Source organism: Brachionichthys hirsutus, chromosome 18 (genome assembly GCF_040956055.1).
Source record: "Brachionichthys hirsutus isolate HB-005 chromosome 18, CSIRO-AGI_Bhir_v1, whole genome shotgun sequence".
Classification (NCBI taxonomy): domain Eukaryota; kingdom Metazoa; phylum Chordata; class Actinopteri; order Lophiiformes; family Brachionichthyidae; genus Brachionichthys; species Brachionichthys hirsutus.
The window spans coordinates 3792344-3807184 of NC_090914.1; the positions used below are offsets into that span (position 1 = coordinate 3792344).

General features: G+C 43.8%; 1 protein-coding gene across 1 annotated transcript; it reads right to left on the reverse strand.

Annotated features, from left to right (window-relative positions):
• Positions 1-3166: 3166 nt before the first annotated feature.
• LOC137907692 (CD109 antigen-like) lies at positions 3167-14169 on the reverse strand. The gene is made up of 32 exons (XM_068752049.1): positions 14090-14169; positions 13819-13970; positions 13698-13726; positions 13317-13550; positions 13090-13212; positions 12717-12756; positions 12515-12596; positions 12322-12427; positions 12117-12237; positions 11905-12014; positions 11628-11819; positions 10923-11027; positions 10755-10817; positions 10114-10284; positions 9873-10025; positions 9188-9257; positions 8960-9047; positions 8705-8822; positions 7966-8079; positions 7643-7852; positions 7365-7506; positions 6762-6938; positions 6594-6675; positions 6236-6464; positions 5983-6163; positions 5565-5758; positions 5313-5468; positions 4941-5006; positions 4241-4380; positions 3963-4119; positions 3491-3593; positions 3167-3363 (listed from the first exon to the last, which is right to left on the reverse strand). The coding sequence occupies exons 1-32, from the start codon at positions 14167-14169 to the stop codon at positions 3167-3169; spliced, it is 4185 nt and encodes a 1394-aa protein (XP_068608150.1).
• Between the last annotated feature and the right edge of the window lie 672 nt (positions 14170-14841).

Below are 14841 nucleotides of genomic sequence, written 5' to 3' on the forward strand. Positions count from 1 at the left end.
TAAAAGAATTTGGTTCTGGAAGAATACTTAAAGTGACATTTCACAAAAAAATAAAACTAAAAATGTTCTCCTCGAGGAAGTCAGAAATAAGATTGAAACAGTGCAAACCAAGCTGTGAAAGGCTAAATTTTAAGGTCAAATGTTCACCACCCCGATTCCCTGTGTTATCATATCAAATAAGCCATTACCGGCAAGCATACCATAATACTGAACAAATACATTTTGTCTAATGATTTTTAATGCCAGAAGTGATCCCTGCAACGATAATGACTCATGGAATCATCCAATAATTGCTGAGGTATCTGTCTAGAACTGAGCTCCGAGGTCCAGTTTTAGGAGATGAGCGTGCAGGAACATGCTACGTGGCGTAGCAGTCAGGATGTTGGTTGCATGCTATTATATGTCTCGTTGGACTTGTTGAAGCAGATGGAAACACTGAAACAGCTGGAGACAGTGACTCACCTGAGCAGAATGAGGTACCTGGTGGTCACACACACACACACACACACACACACACACACACACACACAGACAGTAATCACCCAAACATAACCTTTGGTGGTGATTATTCAGAATGACCCAGACTCATCAGCTCCAGTTTTAACTTCAGCCATCACTTCTCTCTCATGAGATAACCGAGAGGAGACCTTGAGCCCTGCGTCTGCCTCAGATTTATGCGTCTCGTATGTGTAGGGTCGCCTGGGGGGGTTGTGTAAATACACACACTAATTCTGGGTGGGATGGAAGCTGAAAGGGGTTTTTCCATGACCAGAAGAGTTGAATGGGGCATGTCTTGCCAAACAAGACGCATCGTATCCCTCCTGATCAGTCATTTAGGTAACATCTCTGCAGAGTCGAAGGCTTTCCCTCCCATTCATCTTTGCTAACTCTACGAACGTCTGCTCCGGCACCGTCAGCACTGGGTTTCCATACGATGCGGTCGGTCGTCGGGGTGTGGATTCTTTCCTACTGATGTCATCTGGAGCAGGGCCACAGGGAGCAATGTGGTATTTCTTGTTTTTGGAATAAGTGTTTCGCTCAAACGACACAGGAAGCTTTGGCAGTAGAACTATATATACATATAGGCACATTACATTACATTACACTGAACAAGTACAGGTAGAAATGTCAACTTGTAGGGCCTTTATTATGCAAATAGTCACTACACCGTAATATCAAGGCAAGGGTTCGAGAGGTATTTCATTAAATCTCTTCTATTCAACTACACATTTTGGTCCCATTCTGAACATTCATCTGCAAAGCCTGCTGTTAGTGCTGCTTATTAACTAGTGGCTGCATTTTTGCCTCTTGTCCCAGCAAATCCCTGCGTGTTTCTCTAATAGCTCCCATCAGGAGTTAGGCTCATAAATAAGCATCGCCTTCATGTGTTTTCAACCTATTTGTTTGGCTGTCGAGTTGCCAAAATGTATCCTCTCACAGCCACACTGGACGGTGTGAATATTAATAAATGACATCAGACCAACGTCCTCTGAGTTGTTCGTTTGGGTTTCTGTGTCTTAACGGGTAAGGCATGACTCAACCGCAGCTCCGCGTGGCTTCTGCAGAAACAGAGATGATTCATCTGCCACTAAAGCTCCACTTTGGGAAACGTAACATTTTTGTTCTTTAAGGCTACGTCACAGCCAAATGACGAGGAGTCGAAAGATGTGCCCCAAAGATTTATTTTCTAAGAAGGGCTTCCTTCAATTCATCGTAAAATCTTTCATCCATCCTTCACCGTATTTAAACTAAACATGCCGTCCTTTAAGGCTCCAATATCAAGGTGGTTGCCTTGCATAGTAAATGCATGACATCATGACTAGTGTATGCCCCTGATTGATGGCTGTTATTGTAGCCTGACCCACAACACGTCTGCGGTTAGTAGGTCATTTGTCATGACCTTTGTGTGCCGTGTTACTCCATTTCAACGTGCTGACGGCTGGGCCACAGTGTAATTTAATCACATTTTATTATGTACAGGCAGTAACTGTTACTGTCCACTGTTTTTGATGAACATCCTATAAAATTTATAACATTTATCAAAACTAATATTATCCCTCACATCACAGTTTGCTGAAATAATAGGCTCTAATTTTCAGTAGACGACAAAGATTTTAAATCAAAGGCATGTAGAGTTTTGAAGACTAAAGTATTGACTATTTATGTCGGAACTCACACATGCTTCGAATTTGCCACCATTATGATGCCAATCCTGCCATCTAGTGTTCATGGGCAGTGCGACAGCATTTATTTTTCTTAGTTTCAATGTCCACAAAATTGCCAAAAGAAACAAACGATGTTATTTATTATTTTTAGAACGTAACATTTTGTAATCGCTTTATTAATATTATATTACACTCTTGCTGTGTATACAGCCAGAGGAGCATGTTAAACCAACACGTGAACACTGCAAGCAGAAAGAATTATTGTAGTCACAAACGCACTGCTTGGAGTTCTAATTTCTCTTTGCTGCAATTACGGGTTGATCTCCGTTCCTACCCTCATTTGTGGTCACGAGCTTTGGGTAGTGACCGAAAGAACAAGGTCGCGCGTAAAAGACAATAAGAAATGAAGCCCAGTGACGGGATAGCATCTCGTCTTTTTGATGCCGTCTCTTTGCTTTTGTTGATTAAATACAAATAATTCTTAAAAGTTAATAAGTAACAAAATGCAAGTTGTTATTTTTGTTCAACACAATCTGCCCAAGCAAAAAGCAAATAAAAGGATCACAGTGCTGAATTTTCAAATCCATTTGTGAATTTTATAATTTCTAATTTCCGACCTCAATCCTCTTGTCCACAGCCGCTTTTTCCACCTTGCTAGTGGACCGGCCTGCTGGAGCTTATCCCGGCTGACTACGGGTTGAGAGGCGGGGTACACCCCGGATCAGACACCAGCTCATTGCGGGGTAATGCAGTGATCCCATAAATAAGGCTTAGGAGAACTTGCCAGGCTTCCAAAGATGGCGCTTTCTAATTTATGCACCGTTCAAATCAGTACGAACACAGTCTTGAACAGAAACAGGCAGGTAAACATTTCAATCATGTCAGGATATTAGTAAAGAAAGATAACATGGTTTTTAAACAGTTATAGCTGCTTAAAATGCACATCAATGTCTAATATGATGTCTCATAGCAGATCTGATGAATGTACTATATATCTCGTTTCAGGCAGAGTAGAGCAGAGTGAAACAGGCGCATACGCTGAGGAACAGGCCCAGCAAGCTGTGGCCGGCGCTGCTCCTTGAGCCGGACGACGTTGACGGGGGGAGGGGGACGCAGCGATGGCAGTCTGGACCACAGAAGGTGCAGGACTTAATGCTGCGGAGAGCATCCGAGTTGTATAACCTCGTGGCTTTTCTCACTGCGAAACAAGGACGCGATGAACATCAGTGCATGACATCACCGGCCGGTAATGCAAACTCGAGCCGCATTTTTAATGCAAATTATATTTCACTTTCAGGTTCGTTCATGTGTAGTTTTGTACTCACAGGGTTCATAGTAATCGTACACCTGCACCACAGCATCCTGTACGAGGGCCACTTTGTGATTTCTGAGGAATGGAAGCCGGATGCAAACCAGTGACTTGGTAACCTGGAAATGGAAGCGGAAAACGTGAGGAATTCCAAGTGGGAAAGACATAAAGAAGCATGCAAATTGCATGTGATAAGAGTTGAAGTGTAAATTTTCTAAACAATTATCTTCAACTTTGTGTCATGCAGCCAATAAAAGGAGTAATCGCTCATCAGAATGATATTCTTAGAATGTGGTTTTGAATTGTAATTTCAAATCACTGAAATAAAACAAAGTATAAATACCTAAAAAAAAAGTGCATTCCCACTGTTTTCTGGGTATTGTGTTCATTCATTTAAATAAATATAAAGAGGTTCAAAAACTAATTTTGAGGAGGCCGTTTTTCATTCTATACTGGACCATGACTTGAAGACACAATGGAGTACTTACCGAATCCAAGTAGAGAATGACTTTGTCGGGCAGTACTTCTACCTTTTGGATTAGATCTGTTGGTGCAGCCACTCCAGGAGAAAGACCAAACCCACTGAGCATGCCCACATCCAGGACAGCCATGCCTGTACGAGGCATCGGCTGATTGCCTTTTAATCTGCACAGCACAAAAGCAAAAGATCATATTTTTTGACAAGCATGGCAAACGTCACATTTGACAATAATTTTCCCAAACCTTTACGAAACTCCACATGCTTCTCTGTCGGCATTGTGCTTACCTCGTGCACACAGACAGCAGCAAGCGATTTTGACCTCTGTCCATACTAACTTCGGCATCCAGCGAGAAAGCCTCCTTGTCTGTGATTTGCTGGAGGCTCTGTGAAAACGCTTTGCTCTCCAGGTTGTAAAAGACGTTCATCTGGAAAGGGATGTGGGATTAGTGGCGAACTGAGGAGCTCGTACTGATTAGAAAGCCGGAGAGCTTGTCTCAAGGTCACATAAACAGCATCTACTACAGTCTTGAGATTTGACTTTATTTGTTTACTTGTCTCAGCATCCAAGTATTTAAGGTTAAATCAGGATGTGCAATAGAGGGGGTCTGGGGGGGGGCACCAGGTTGTAATATTGAACATAGTAAAGCGATTAGACTTTCACTTCTTCCTATCAGGATTCACTAAACACAGACTTCTGCTGCAGTATGCGCTCCAGATGTTAATTGCGGGGATCCATTATCACGCTACATTTGCATTGAGCTGTTCCGGTTCAACGTTTACGAGGCAGCTCATTATGCAGGCTGAGGCTGTTATGCACAGACGCATTCAATTTCTTTTTCTCATGCTCCACTCATTAAATATTGTTAATGATGAGCTAAGTAAGCTGGAAGCGAGTTAAGCATTCCTGCAACGTGAGGTTGATGGTTTCATTAACATGGGCAGGTTCGGAAGAATGATCACGAACGACGGTCGATGCTGACAGTACCTGAAATACTGCGAATCCTCTTCCTTCGATGTATATGTTTAGATTTACATCTGTGTCAGCTTCAATCTAAGAAACAACAACAAACAAACTTTTTTTTTGTCCAAATTTGATGCAGAAGGATTCCCAAGTGATTGGACATGCAAGTGTTTTTCCATATAAGGTGTATTACTTTAAAAAAAATGCATGAAACCCAAAATTTCACAAATTCCCTATTCAGCAGCACCTTCAGCAGAGGCTCTGATGTTGAAAGCCAAACTACCAAAAAAAAACACATTTAGTACAACTATAAAGTACCCCTGTATGATAGGACAAGGCACTCTGATAGGCAGACAAGCTGTTGTAAAGTTTTCAGCGCATCAGCAGAGCCGTCACCTCTCTGCTCTGATACGTCCGATAGTTGGTGGAGTTGATGCCAAACAGCGACACAAACCCCGATGCTGGGTTGGACAAATTGAGCCTGAGGTCGATGGCATTGGCGCCACTGAAGGCTGCGAAGCGAGCCAGAGCCTGGAGGGCAACGACCGTGGCCTGAGGAAGACAGAAGGGCTTCAGACCGCGACTGACGAAGCATCGTGATGTGCCGTGAAACCGCTAACAGTAATGCACGTGAGGCGCCGGCGTCACCTGCGTTGTCCCGTAGCCTCCCAGATGGTTTCTCCTCTCGCTCAGCCACTTCACGAGAGCAATTCCTTCCACCAGTTTGCCTCGCCCATAGAAGGCCAGCAGCACATATGAGGCCATCTCGATCTGCACCGAGAGGACGCGCTGGTCACGCGAGCCCAGGCCGGTCATCGACGAGCTCCACGTCATGACTCCATCTTCAGAATTAAAAACAAATTCAGTTTGGCTTTGGACAGATTTGGCAGGCTGCGTGACTGAAAGCCATCGCTGTGCTTAACATTTGGGCTATGTTGCAGGTCTTTAGCTATGGGGGACATGTTCCACATTTAGCTGAGAATAACATAAAGAACACGAAAGAATATACAAAGAAATAAAATATGCACGCGGAGCATAAAATGATGTCATAGCTTTGTTGAATGACCTCTGTATTCAGCCCTCCTTTCCAGCTCATCCAGCGCCCTGTCGACCACAGGACTGTTGGCCAGCGTCAGAGCGTAGGCCAGCAGACACAGGCTGTAGTTCTTGACCCCTGCACCGGACACTCTGTCCTCAAGGTACGTCTGAGCCAGCAGCACATGGCCTGCATAACCTGGGTGCATGTCCTTTACACAGAGGTCATTACCGTCAGCTGATTCCGTGTAGGTAACAAACCCGATGTGAAATGTGCAGCTCACCATTTGGCGCTCGTCCTCCAGCAGCGTGATCAGCACGTAGGCGGTCAGTGCCACCGCACCGTCAACCAGCGCTCCCTGCATCTCCGTGTGAATGGGCCTACCCTCGGTGAACTCTCCCCGGGACCCCTGCTGTTCCAGCAGCCAAGTCATGGACTTGGTCAGGACGTTCTGGTTCATCTGCATGTAGGGCTGAGCCTGGAGGAAGCACCTCAGCACAAAGGCCGTCAGCCTGCGCCGCACACACAGAAGGAGGAGTGTCAGAGCAGGTGCAGAAAATGATGCACATAATGATGCACATTTGACCCACGATGCGGTACCATCTCAGGAAAGGAAGACCGAGCTCAGTTTGGTGACCTACCAAATGCTACCTGAGGGGTCGCTGGCTCCGAAAGCACTGAACGAACCATCGTACCGCTGGAAGGACAGTTGTCTCTGATACCCTGACAGCAGAAAATATGACACATCACTTAAAAGACTTCTTACAAATAGCCCCGACGGCAGATCAAACCACACACAGCACATGTACCTTCCATCATCAATGCCAGGGCCCTGCTCCGGATCTCCGTATTATCCTGGGTTGACCTGTCCAGGTACTGGAGGACATACAGGCTTGGGGCAAAGCGGATCATGTTCTGCTCCCCGCAACCAAGAGGAAGGTCAACCAGAGAATCCAGATTGTTGATGGACAAGCCCAAAATATCCCCTAAATAAAGTGATGCGGGGAAGAGGAAGGATTTTTACCACACAATTGCGAGCTGCTTTTATGTCACACCTGCAAAGTCCTCAGACAGTATGTTCCATAAACATGCCGAGCTAAAGCTGGGAGAGATTTTCTGTGTAAATGTTCAAGGTGTTGCGATACAAAAAAAAATGCCTTTAATGCTCACTTCTCTTAAATTTCAACAGAGCCTTTGGTGCTTTTAGGACAACAGTGCTTGATGCAGATATTTCTAATCTGACACATGCATTTGCATTTTGCACCTGTTTTACAAATTTAGCAGATGGTTAAAAAAAGAGACTTAAAAAAAAAATATATATACAGTAGTTGTTTTTTCCTGCAATCATTTCATGGCTCAGGCTCTTACAGGGTCAAGATGCTACTAAATCAAAGGACAAATGTCAGACCTACCAACCAATACCACATAGCCCCTCTGGCTGTCTGGTATCACGTGTGGTGGGTAGCGGAACGAGATGACTTTGGAGTTGTTGTGTTTCAGCGGGGCAATCTCCAGGAAAAATGTCTCAGAGGACGACTGTTCAATCCCCTCAGCCTTCAGGAACATGGAATAACTTTATTCTAGGGTTAGCTGTACACCATTTAGCCTGGCAAAAGAGGTATATGTGGCGTACAGTGTGTCTATATTTCTAAATCATGCAGCAACTGGCAATAAAGCCATAATACCACACCTTCACAAACACCTCACAGGTCAGGCCGTCTGTGGCTTCTGCAGATACGGCGTCCACGGATATTTTCATCTGGCCCAGAACCACCGGCCGTATCGGGAACAGCGCTGAAGTAGACATGTGACTCTTTAAAATGAGCTTCGGGGCAGAAATGTCTCCTCTGTCTGCCAGAACAAACTCAAAGGCCTCGCTCTTGGCCACCAGCACGATGATCTGTGGAGACAAAACATAAGGTCACGAAAAACGTTCGACTAAATATAATAACGTGGGAGACGGTTTGTATCAGTGAAACGGAACAGAGGCTCCACACATTTAGTCCTCATTACCTCTATGTCAGACTCTAAATGGCTGACGATGTTCACCTCCAGCACAATCTCCTCTCCTCTGACCAGGAAGGACGGGACGTCCAGAGACAGTGAGAAATATTTGGACACGATCAACTGTCAATGACAAAAACATAAATCATGATCAAGGTTATCGGCAAATGCGGTAAGCAGCGTCGGGCTTGCAGACTGGATTTAAATCATCGTTTCTAATGGGCACTTTAGTTCTGTCGATTATATTGGGTTAGATTTCTTGAGGGGATTTTGTGGAGATGATGAAGTTTTTCAAACTCAAGGTCCAAAAATAGGCAAGAGGGCCCTTTGTGTGTGTCCATCAACCACATCTATTCCCTCATTCAGTGTACACTTCAATGCCACTGGCTCTAAAGCTCAAATATCCAAATGGAAAAGAGTAACAATCAATGCCAGAAGGCTAAACGCACTCTTGCAAAGTGAAATTAAATCTAAAATATTCGCCTTAATCCAGACATAATACAAAATGTGATGGTTTCTTTCTTGCTACACGAAACTCCACACAGCTTTGATCCCGGAGCAACGATAGCATTGATTGGATGGTTTCTGCCTCTGTGAAACATTTCATCACTTGATCCCGCCCACATATAAACGACAACATAATGGTGGGGTGGTAATAAACAAAACAGACGCCCTTGAAAGTAGCATCTCTGCCAAAGAGGTTGTAAAGACTAATGTGATGGAGAAACCCTAGTGAGCTCTGGGTTACCTTTTCTGGAACAGGAGTGAAGCCCAAGCCCAGGTCGTCTGACATCACCAGTGCAAAGGCGCTCAGAGACGCAAAACCCTCTGGCACCGTTATCTTCCCAGTGGTCCATGTTTGCTCACTGACAGGAAGAGAGTCATGTTGAACCTCAGAACTTTCAATTTCACTCTAAATAAAGGGTACTTGGCGTATTTAACCACGCTGATCACTCATTTGAAACACTTCCTGTACCCATGTTCTCGTGTTCTCAGCACTGACCTAAGATTGCTGTGCAGCCACAGGAAGGATTCAGCCCCCTCTAGCCGCTGGCGCTGGTACTTCTCTATCATTATTAAGGCCTCTATTTCTGAGAACATGTAGAAAGGGAGGAGGAAAGAGGAAGCTGTGAGGATCCTGTGTACTAAATGGCCAGAGGAGGGTATCTAACATAGAGGATGCATGTTAAAGGATCACATAGATTCACTGTGAGTTTTTTCTTTATTGTACCATTTTTAGGTCCATCATGCTTCTTCTTCTCATACAGGATGGCATTGGTCAGCATATTTGTATTACACTCCTGCAGTGAAAGACACAAATAGATGATAGCAGTGGTTAAAAAAAAAGAGAAAAAAAACCCTGTAAATTGCGCTTTATATGTAAACAAGCATCAAAAGGTTGAGCATCATCGCTTTAGTTGTAGGTCAGGTCTTGGCAGGCGATTTAAGAGGTAAAACTGTCTCAGTTGTCACTGCCTGCAGGCATCTCACTTTTTAAAATGATCTATTCTCCCAGACGCAATGCACCCTGCCAGCGCTTCTGAGCTGGGAAAAGGTCATCTTAAGACAACCCGTCAGGGTGGAGCTTCGTTCCCACCCAACGTGCATCCATCATAGACCCTCGGGTCCCACACTAGAGTTACCGGGTCTTAGGAACCACAGGATCATTCTCTGACAAAGCAGACAGATGGGTTACATCCAGACTAAGCAGTTTATGGGTCACACACAAAATATCCATACAGTGTCTAAACTGGGAGAAAGGAACGACTACATCAAAAGCAAACTGGAAAGATTGGTGCCCTGCAGTTAAACTGTGAATTGGACAAAGTCTAAAAATATCACAAATCTGATCTTCTCATGTTTATCCAGGGACAAATACTCAAAGACGACTTTAGAATTTCAAAGCCTCGACATACTTGGTGCATTGTTATCTCGAGGTCAGCACGCTGGGCATCCCCGTGCGTTCCCACGACCACGATTCCAACCTGGGACCCGGGTTTCGTGACAGTCACCGTGAGCGTCACATGCTCAAGTGGTTTGGCTTCGTCGGTGCTCCAGTTTAGATATACCTGAAGACAGCAAGCAATCACACTGTCTGGGAGAGCCACTCACTGATTAAGACTATGACACATCATAGAAAATGGCAAATGTAAATACATCGTTCTGTTGGTTGACGAGAACGCACGCTGTGTCACTGGCGACCTCCCCATCAGGGAGGATGCTGTAGACCGCCACGCAGGCCTCAGGGTACCAAGGTAGCGTTGGCGTCAGAGAAAAAGAGGAGGCATCTTTGGTTCCAGCATCTACCACCTGACCTCTAGAGCTAACCTGAAACAACAACAACAAAAAGGGATACACAAACTACTTTTGCACGAAGTTAATACACCATGCTAGTGTTGGAGAGGGTGTGGGCACATGGATGGATGGATTTGAGGGTATTGGAGGGTATTGGTGCCGCTGCTCGATGTGAGGACAGATTTAAGGTTAATCGGTGCATTAAGGAAGATGCTATCAGACGTATTACATCTTTGACTCCATTACAGGAAACCAGTATTTTTTTTCGTTAACCCAAAGTACATAAGCAGTCAAGATGCAATTACCTCTTACTTCTGATTCAATAACCAAACACCTGAAAAGAACTGAAACAAAGGTACGATGATTTCTACGTCGCTCTTTCATGAAGGTTCTTCATGCAGAAAGAAACAGGAATTCCAAATTAAGACTGCAATTAAATGCTGTGTGGTATTATTTATGCAAATTGCCCAGATGTAAAAAAAAAATGTTTTACCCAAACTTACCACAAAGTGTAGCTTATCTGGTTGAAAGGTACTTTCCACATCTACTTGAAGAGAAACTCCAATCTGAAAGTTCAAAATGTTCGTGAACATTTAGGCCTGTTTGTGTTATTCTGAATTTTATAATGTAATGAACTTTAAAAAACAAAAAAAACAGAAGATTGCACTTACCTGGGCAGTTAAGGAGTTAAATGGGGAAATGTGTATATATGAGCCACTGGGAGAGACATTGTCGTTGGAGACCTTCAGAGTCTTCTGGCTGGAATGAAATCTTACCTTAACAGGCAGGAAGAAAATGAGTATGTGGAACAAAATATTCATTTGAGATGCATAACTGATATCTCCATGTGTTTGTCGATTGTTTTCATACACTACTACTACTACTGTACTGTACTGTACTAAAACTCTCCTCTTATAAAGGACTCTGAGAGCGCAGACCTCTGCCAAGCAGCTCATTCCCCTCATAATTAGATTTATTTATGTGTATTTTTAACTGATTTTTGAACATAAATTGGTTTTTTTAATGTTAAAATGTAATATTTATTCATGACTTCTTTCTGGATCTGATCCAGAACACATTTCGCATGATAGTTCATATCGGACCCCTTTATGACAGGGATTTTTGTTGAGTGAATTGAATGCATATTTTACAAGATATTATTTTTCTTTTTGAAAAAGCCTCCATTATAAGTAAATGGGAAAAACCCAGACAGGTATCCGGATCACTCTCAAACTTTAATGGAATCTAAGTTAGACCTAGACCATCTTCAGATGTATTTATTTTTCATCAAGATCCACCCAGGACTTTTTCCTGCTAACAAACAAACAAAGGCAGTGTAAAACACAACCTCCTTTCCAGACATAATAGATCCTCACCTGAATATAAACCGCTGCTACTTGATCCTGTAGTTTAATCTTAATGGGGATGTTCCCATCCTCGGGCACCGGACGTGCCTCAGTTATAGTTTCCTCCGCCATCGTGGATGTTCTTTGAGTGACTCTAACCACAGCGGGACGCATCAGCTCCGCTGAGCTGAGAGGCTTTCTGTCATATCTAGAGATCCCGAGCTGTGGAGCACGAGCAGAGAAGTCAATTACCTCATGGACAGATAAGCTCAACATTGACGTTCATAATAGAATAAAACGGACTCACTTTTAAATACAAGTGTAAAGATGGCTTTAGAGTAGGTGGGGGATTATGGAACTCAAGCTGGAATAGGTTATCCATGAGGTGGACTTCAGCTGTTTTGTTTACCTTAAATCCTTCGGTGACAGAGGATGACAGAATGGACGGAATCATGCGAGTATGCAGCCGAGAATGCATATTGAAAAATCTTGTCTTTATATCCATCAAATAAATCTTACCCGTCAAGCTGTCAGTTACGCAGGCGTCAACATGCAGCCGTCCCTCGCCGCTGATTACAGAAGAGGTGTAAAGCGACTGAATCACGGCTCTGCTGAAGACAAACTGTGTTGACCCATGAAGCTGAAGGGGAAAAAGAAGAGAAGATTTTTATTGCAGAAGCATCCATCTTTTCATAAATGAGCCGGGAGGACGTTAAAACCTCACCTCTGTAGTTTGTCTTTCCATGAATGGGGAGGCTGCATTGTCTGTACCAGATACCAGACTGACAGATACGTCTAGTGTTCCCTGTACAAGCTGCCCATCGGGGTAACTAGAGGGGGCAAAAAAACAAACATACAAAATGTGCAGTTTTGTATCAAGTGTGTAAACGTGACATCACTGAGTCGGGTGAACTCACATCGCTCTCGCTGATCCTGAGACGTCGTGTCCAACGAGGACCCATGAAGGCATCTTTAATAGCATTTCAAAGAGAGGACGCTCTGTAACGATGGGAGCGGCAGGAATTAAGTCGACTTGCAATTTCACTGAAAGGAGCGTGCAAACATTCGGTAGCACTAATATAACCTGAGGATGATAGGAACGTGAACGGAATCTGTTACCATAATGGCCCACGGTGAATGCTGTCCCATCACTGACGCCCTGTCAGGAAGATGGAGGCCAAGTGTTAGCAGAGGTTTGAACTTTGAACAGCAACTTTTCAACTGGAATTCATGAATATAAGGGAAAACAAGAGCTTGTAAAATATGTATTTAATTAGTTTTCTTTTTTTTCTTTTTTTATTGTTTTTGGATTCAATTTACCGGTATGTTAAATCACAACATAAAGTGCAGTATATATTTATTCTACAATAGCAGAACAAAATATACCCAAAAAAATGGTCATATCCTCCTACATACTATATTATATCTGCCACATTATCATTAGAGTTATCAGTCAACTTCTAGTAAATGCATTCCAATTTTTGAGCCCTACATTCACTGTGGTTGTGATCCTCCACTCTCCAAGAGGAAGCGTCTGGGATAAAAGGATTTCTTGCAACACAATCCCCAAATTCCCTGTGGAATCCCACTTGCGGAAAATGTTCCCACTGGGATCCTGCATGCAATGCATACAAAAGAACACCAGTCAAACAAACTTCCCACCCAGTTCAAACCCCATCCAGCGTCGTCTTAGCTATTGTTTAAAGGACACACACTTGCCTGCACGGACAGATCCACTCTGCCTTTGTACGGACGGTTATCCAGCTGAACAGACACAACCCTGACTGTGACAGTCTCTCCTGGGTGATAGTGTGATCTGTCGGTTTGAACGGAGGTGGAGACGTTCCTTGGGCTGTAGCTGACGGCGGTGGTTTCAGCAAAAATGACAGTGCCCCCCCTGTAGCCCCTCACCGTCAGGTTTACGAGGGTATTCTGTGTTATGGATCCAGCAATCTGCAGTGATTGTTGAAGTCATTTCAGAAAGATTCAAGTTTGGCTTTAACAGGTCATTAAATCATTTCCAAGTATTATCTTCGAATCCATCAAAAAACAACAACTACATTTTGAATGAAGAAAGACTAAAGAAGAGGGTAAACTCACAGGAGGGAGTGTAAGGATGCTCGTCAAACCTTAAAAAAAGCACAATAATACTTATGCTTAATAAATGTCTGTAAGTAATTCTGTAACAGAAACCTAATCCTCTTTGTTGTTGCAATCTTACCTCCTTGGAAGTCCTCTGTTTGGGCTATTTTGGTGGAGCCGTGCGCCGCTTCAACCATCAGCGTGCCGTTAAAGTCAGCGAAGACGGTGACAGCCAGCTGAGTGGGTGTCCCAGCATGCATCACCTCCGGGCCTGAGAGCAGAAACCAAGCCCTTGAACGAGGATGATGAATGACAGTTTATTAGTTGATTAGATAAAAACTGCATGTAAAAAACAGAGCCCCTACGTTGAAGGACACTGTGACGGCGTTAATAAAAACCATTTCTCTTACCTGGATGAATTCTGAGTCAAACCAGGTGCAGCAGGATACACAACCCCCAAACACACAACCAGGGTCCAGATCTCATTCATGCTCCCGTTTCCCCCCCCCCCCCCGCTTCACTAGTACGTACAACTTTTGGTTCAGACGCCGAACACTTTGTGCAATAAGTGACCTGCACCAACGTTTGCACAACCCCACCTCCAGTTGTCGCACCAATGCCCTATGGAAGAGGAGTCACATGCACACACACTGGAATGCACACACATATTGTCACATTCCCTTTGTCACACACACAAAGATGAGGCGTTCACATACTCTTAAGGCCTGTGCCCAGAGGGATGCGTGTCGTCTGTCTATTCAGACCTCTCAGATCTGTACAACGCACAGAAAGACAATCCGGTGTTGTACATATACTGATGGGAAAATAAGTCTTGAGTGTCAGAGGGAAAATTACCCTGCATGCGAAATTTCCTTCAGGAGAAGCTAATTGCTGCTATATTATCTGAAAGCAGAGGCTGCTTCTTGAATCTTCAGGGTTTAAAAAAAAAATCATTTTTAGAGCATCCCTGGTGAACAAATTCATATCCAGCAATGCAGTGAGCAAGTTTGCCACTTTAATTTCCTTGTGACAAAAGCAGGACAGTAGAAAGATGGGGTGTCAGCGAGGCTTTAAGACTGGATGACGGCATTACTGGTTGTTCGTTACAGAAATCAGTTGACTTTGTTCAAATAAAAACCTCCAGTTATCAGTCTTCTAGTTT

What these genes read in the sequence shown, in the direction of transcription:
- LOC137907692 (XM_068752049.1), bottom strand. Translation starts at nt 14,169, where the DNA reads ATGAATGAGATCTGGACCCTGGTTGTGTGTTTGGGGGTTGTGTATCCT. An exon ending in TCACTCCTGTTCCAGAAAAG is followed by an intron (nt 8,080 to 8,704) that starts GTAACCCAGAGC and finishes TGTCATTGACAG; the next exon opens with TTGATCGTGTCCAAATATTT. An exon ending in GAGGATTCGCAGTATTTCAG is followed by an intron (nt 4,381 to 4,940) that starts GTACTGTCAGCA and finishes ATCCCTTTCCAG; the next exon opens with ATGAACGTCTTTTACAACCT.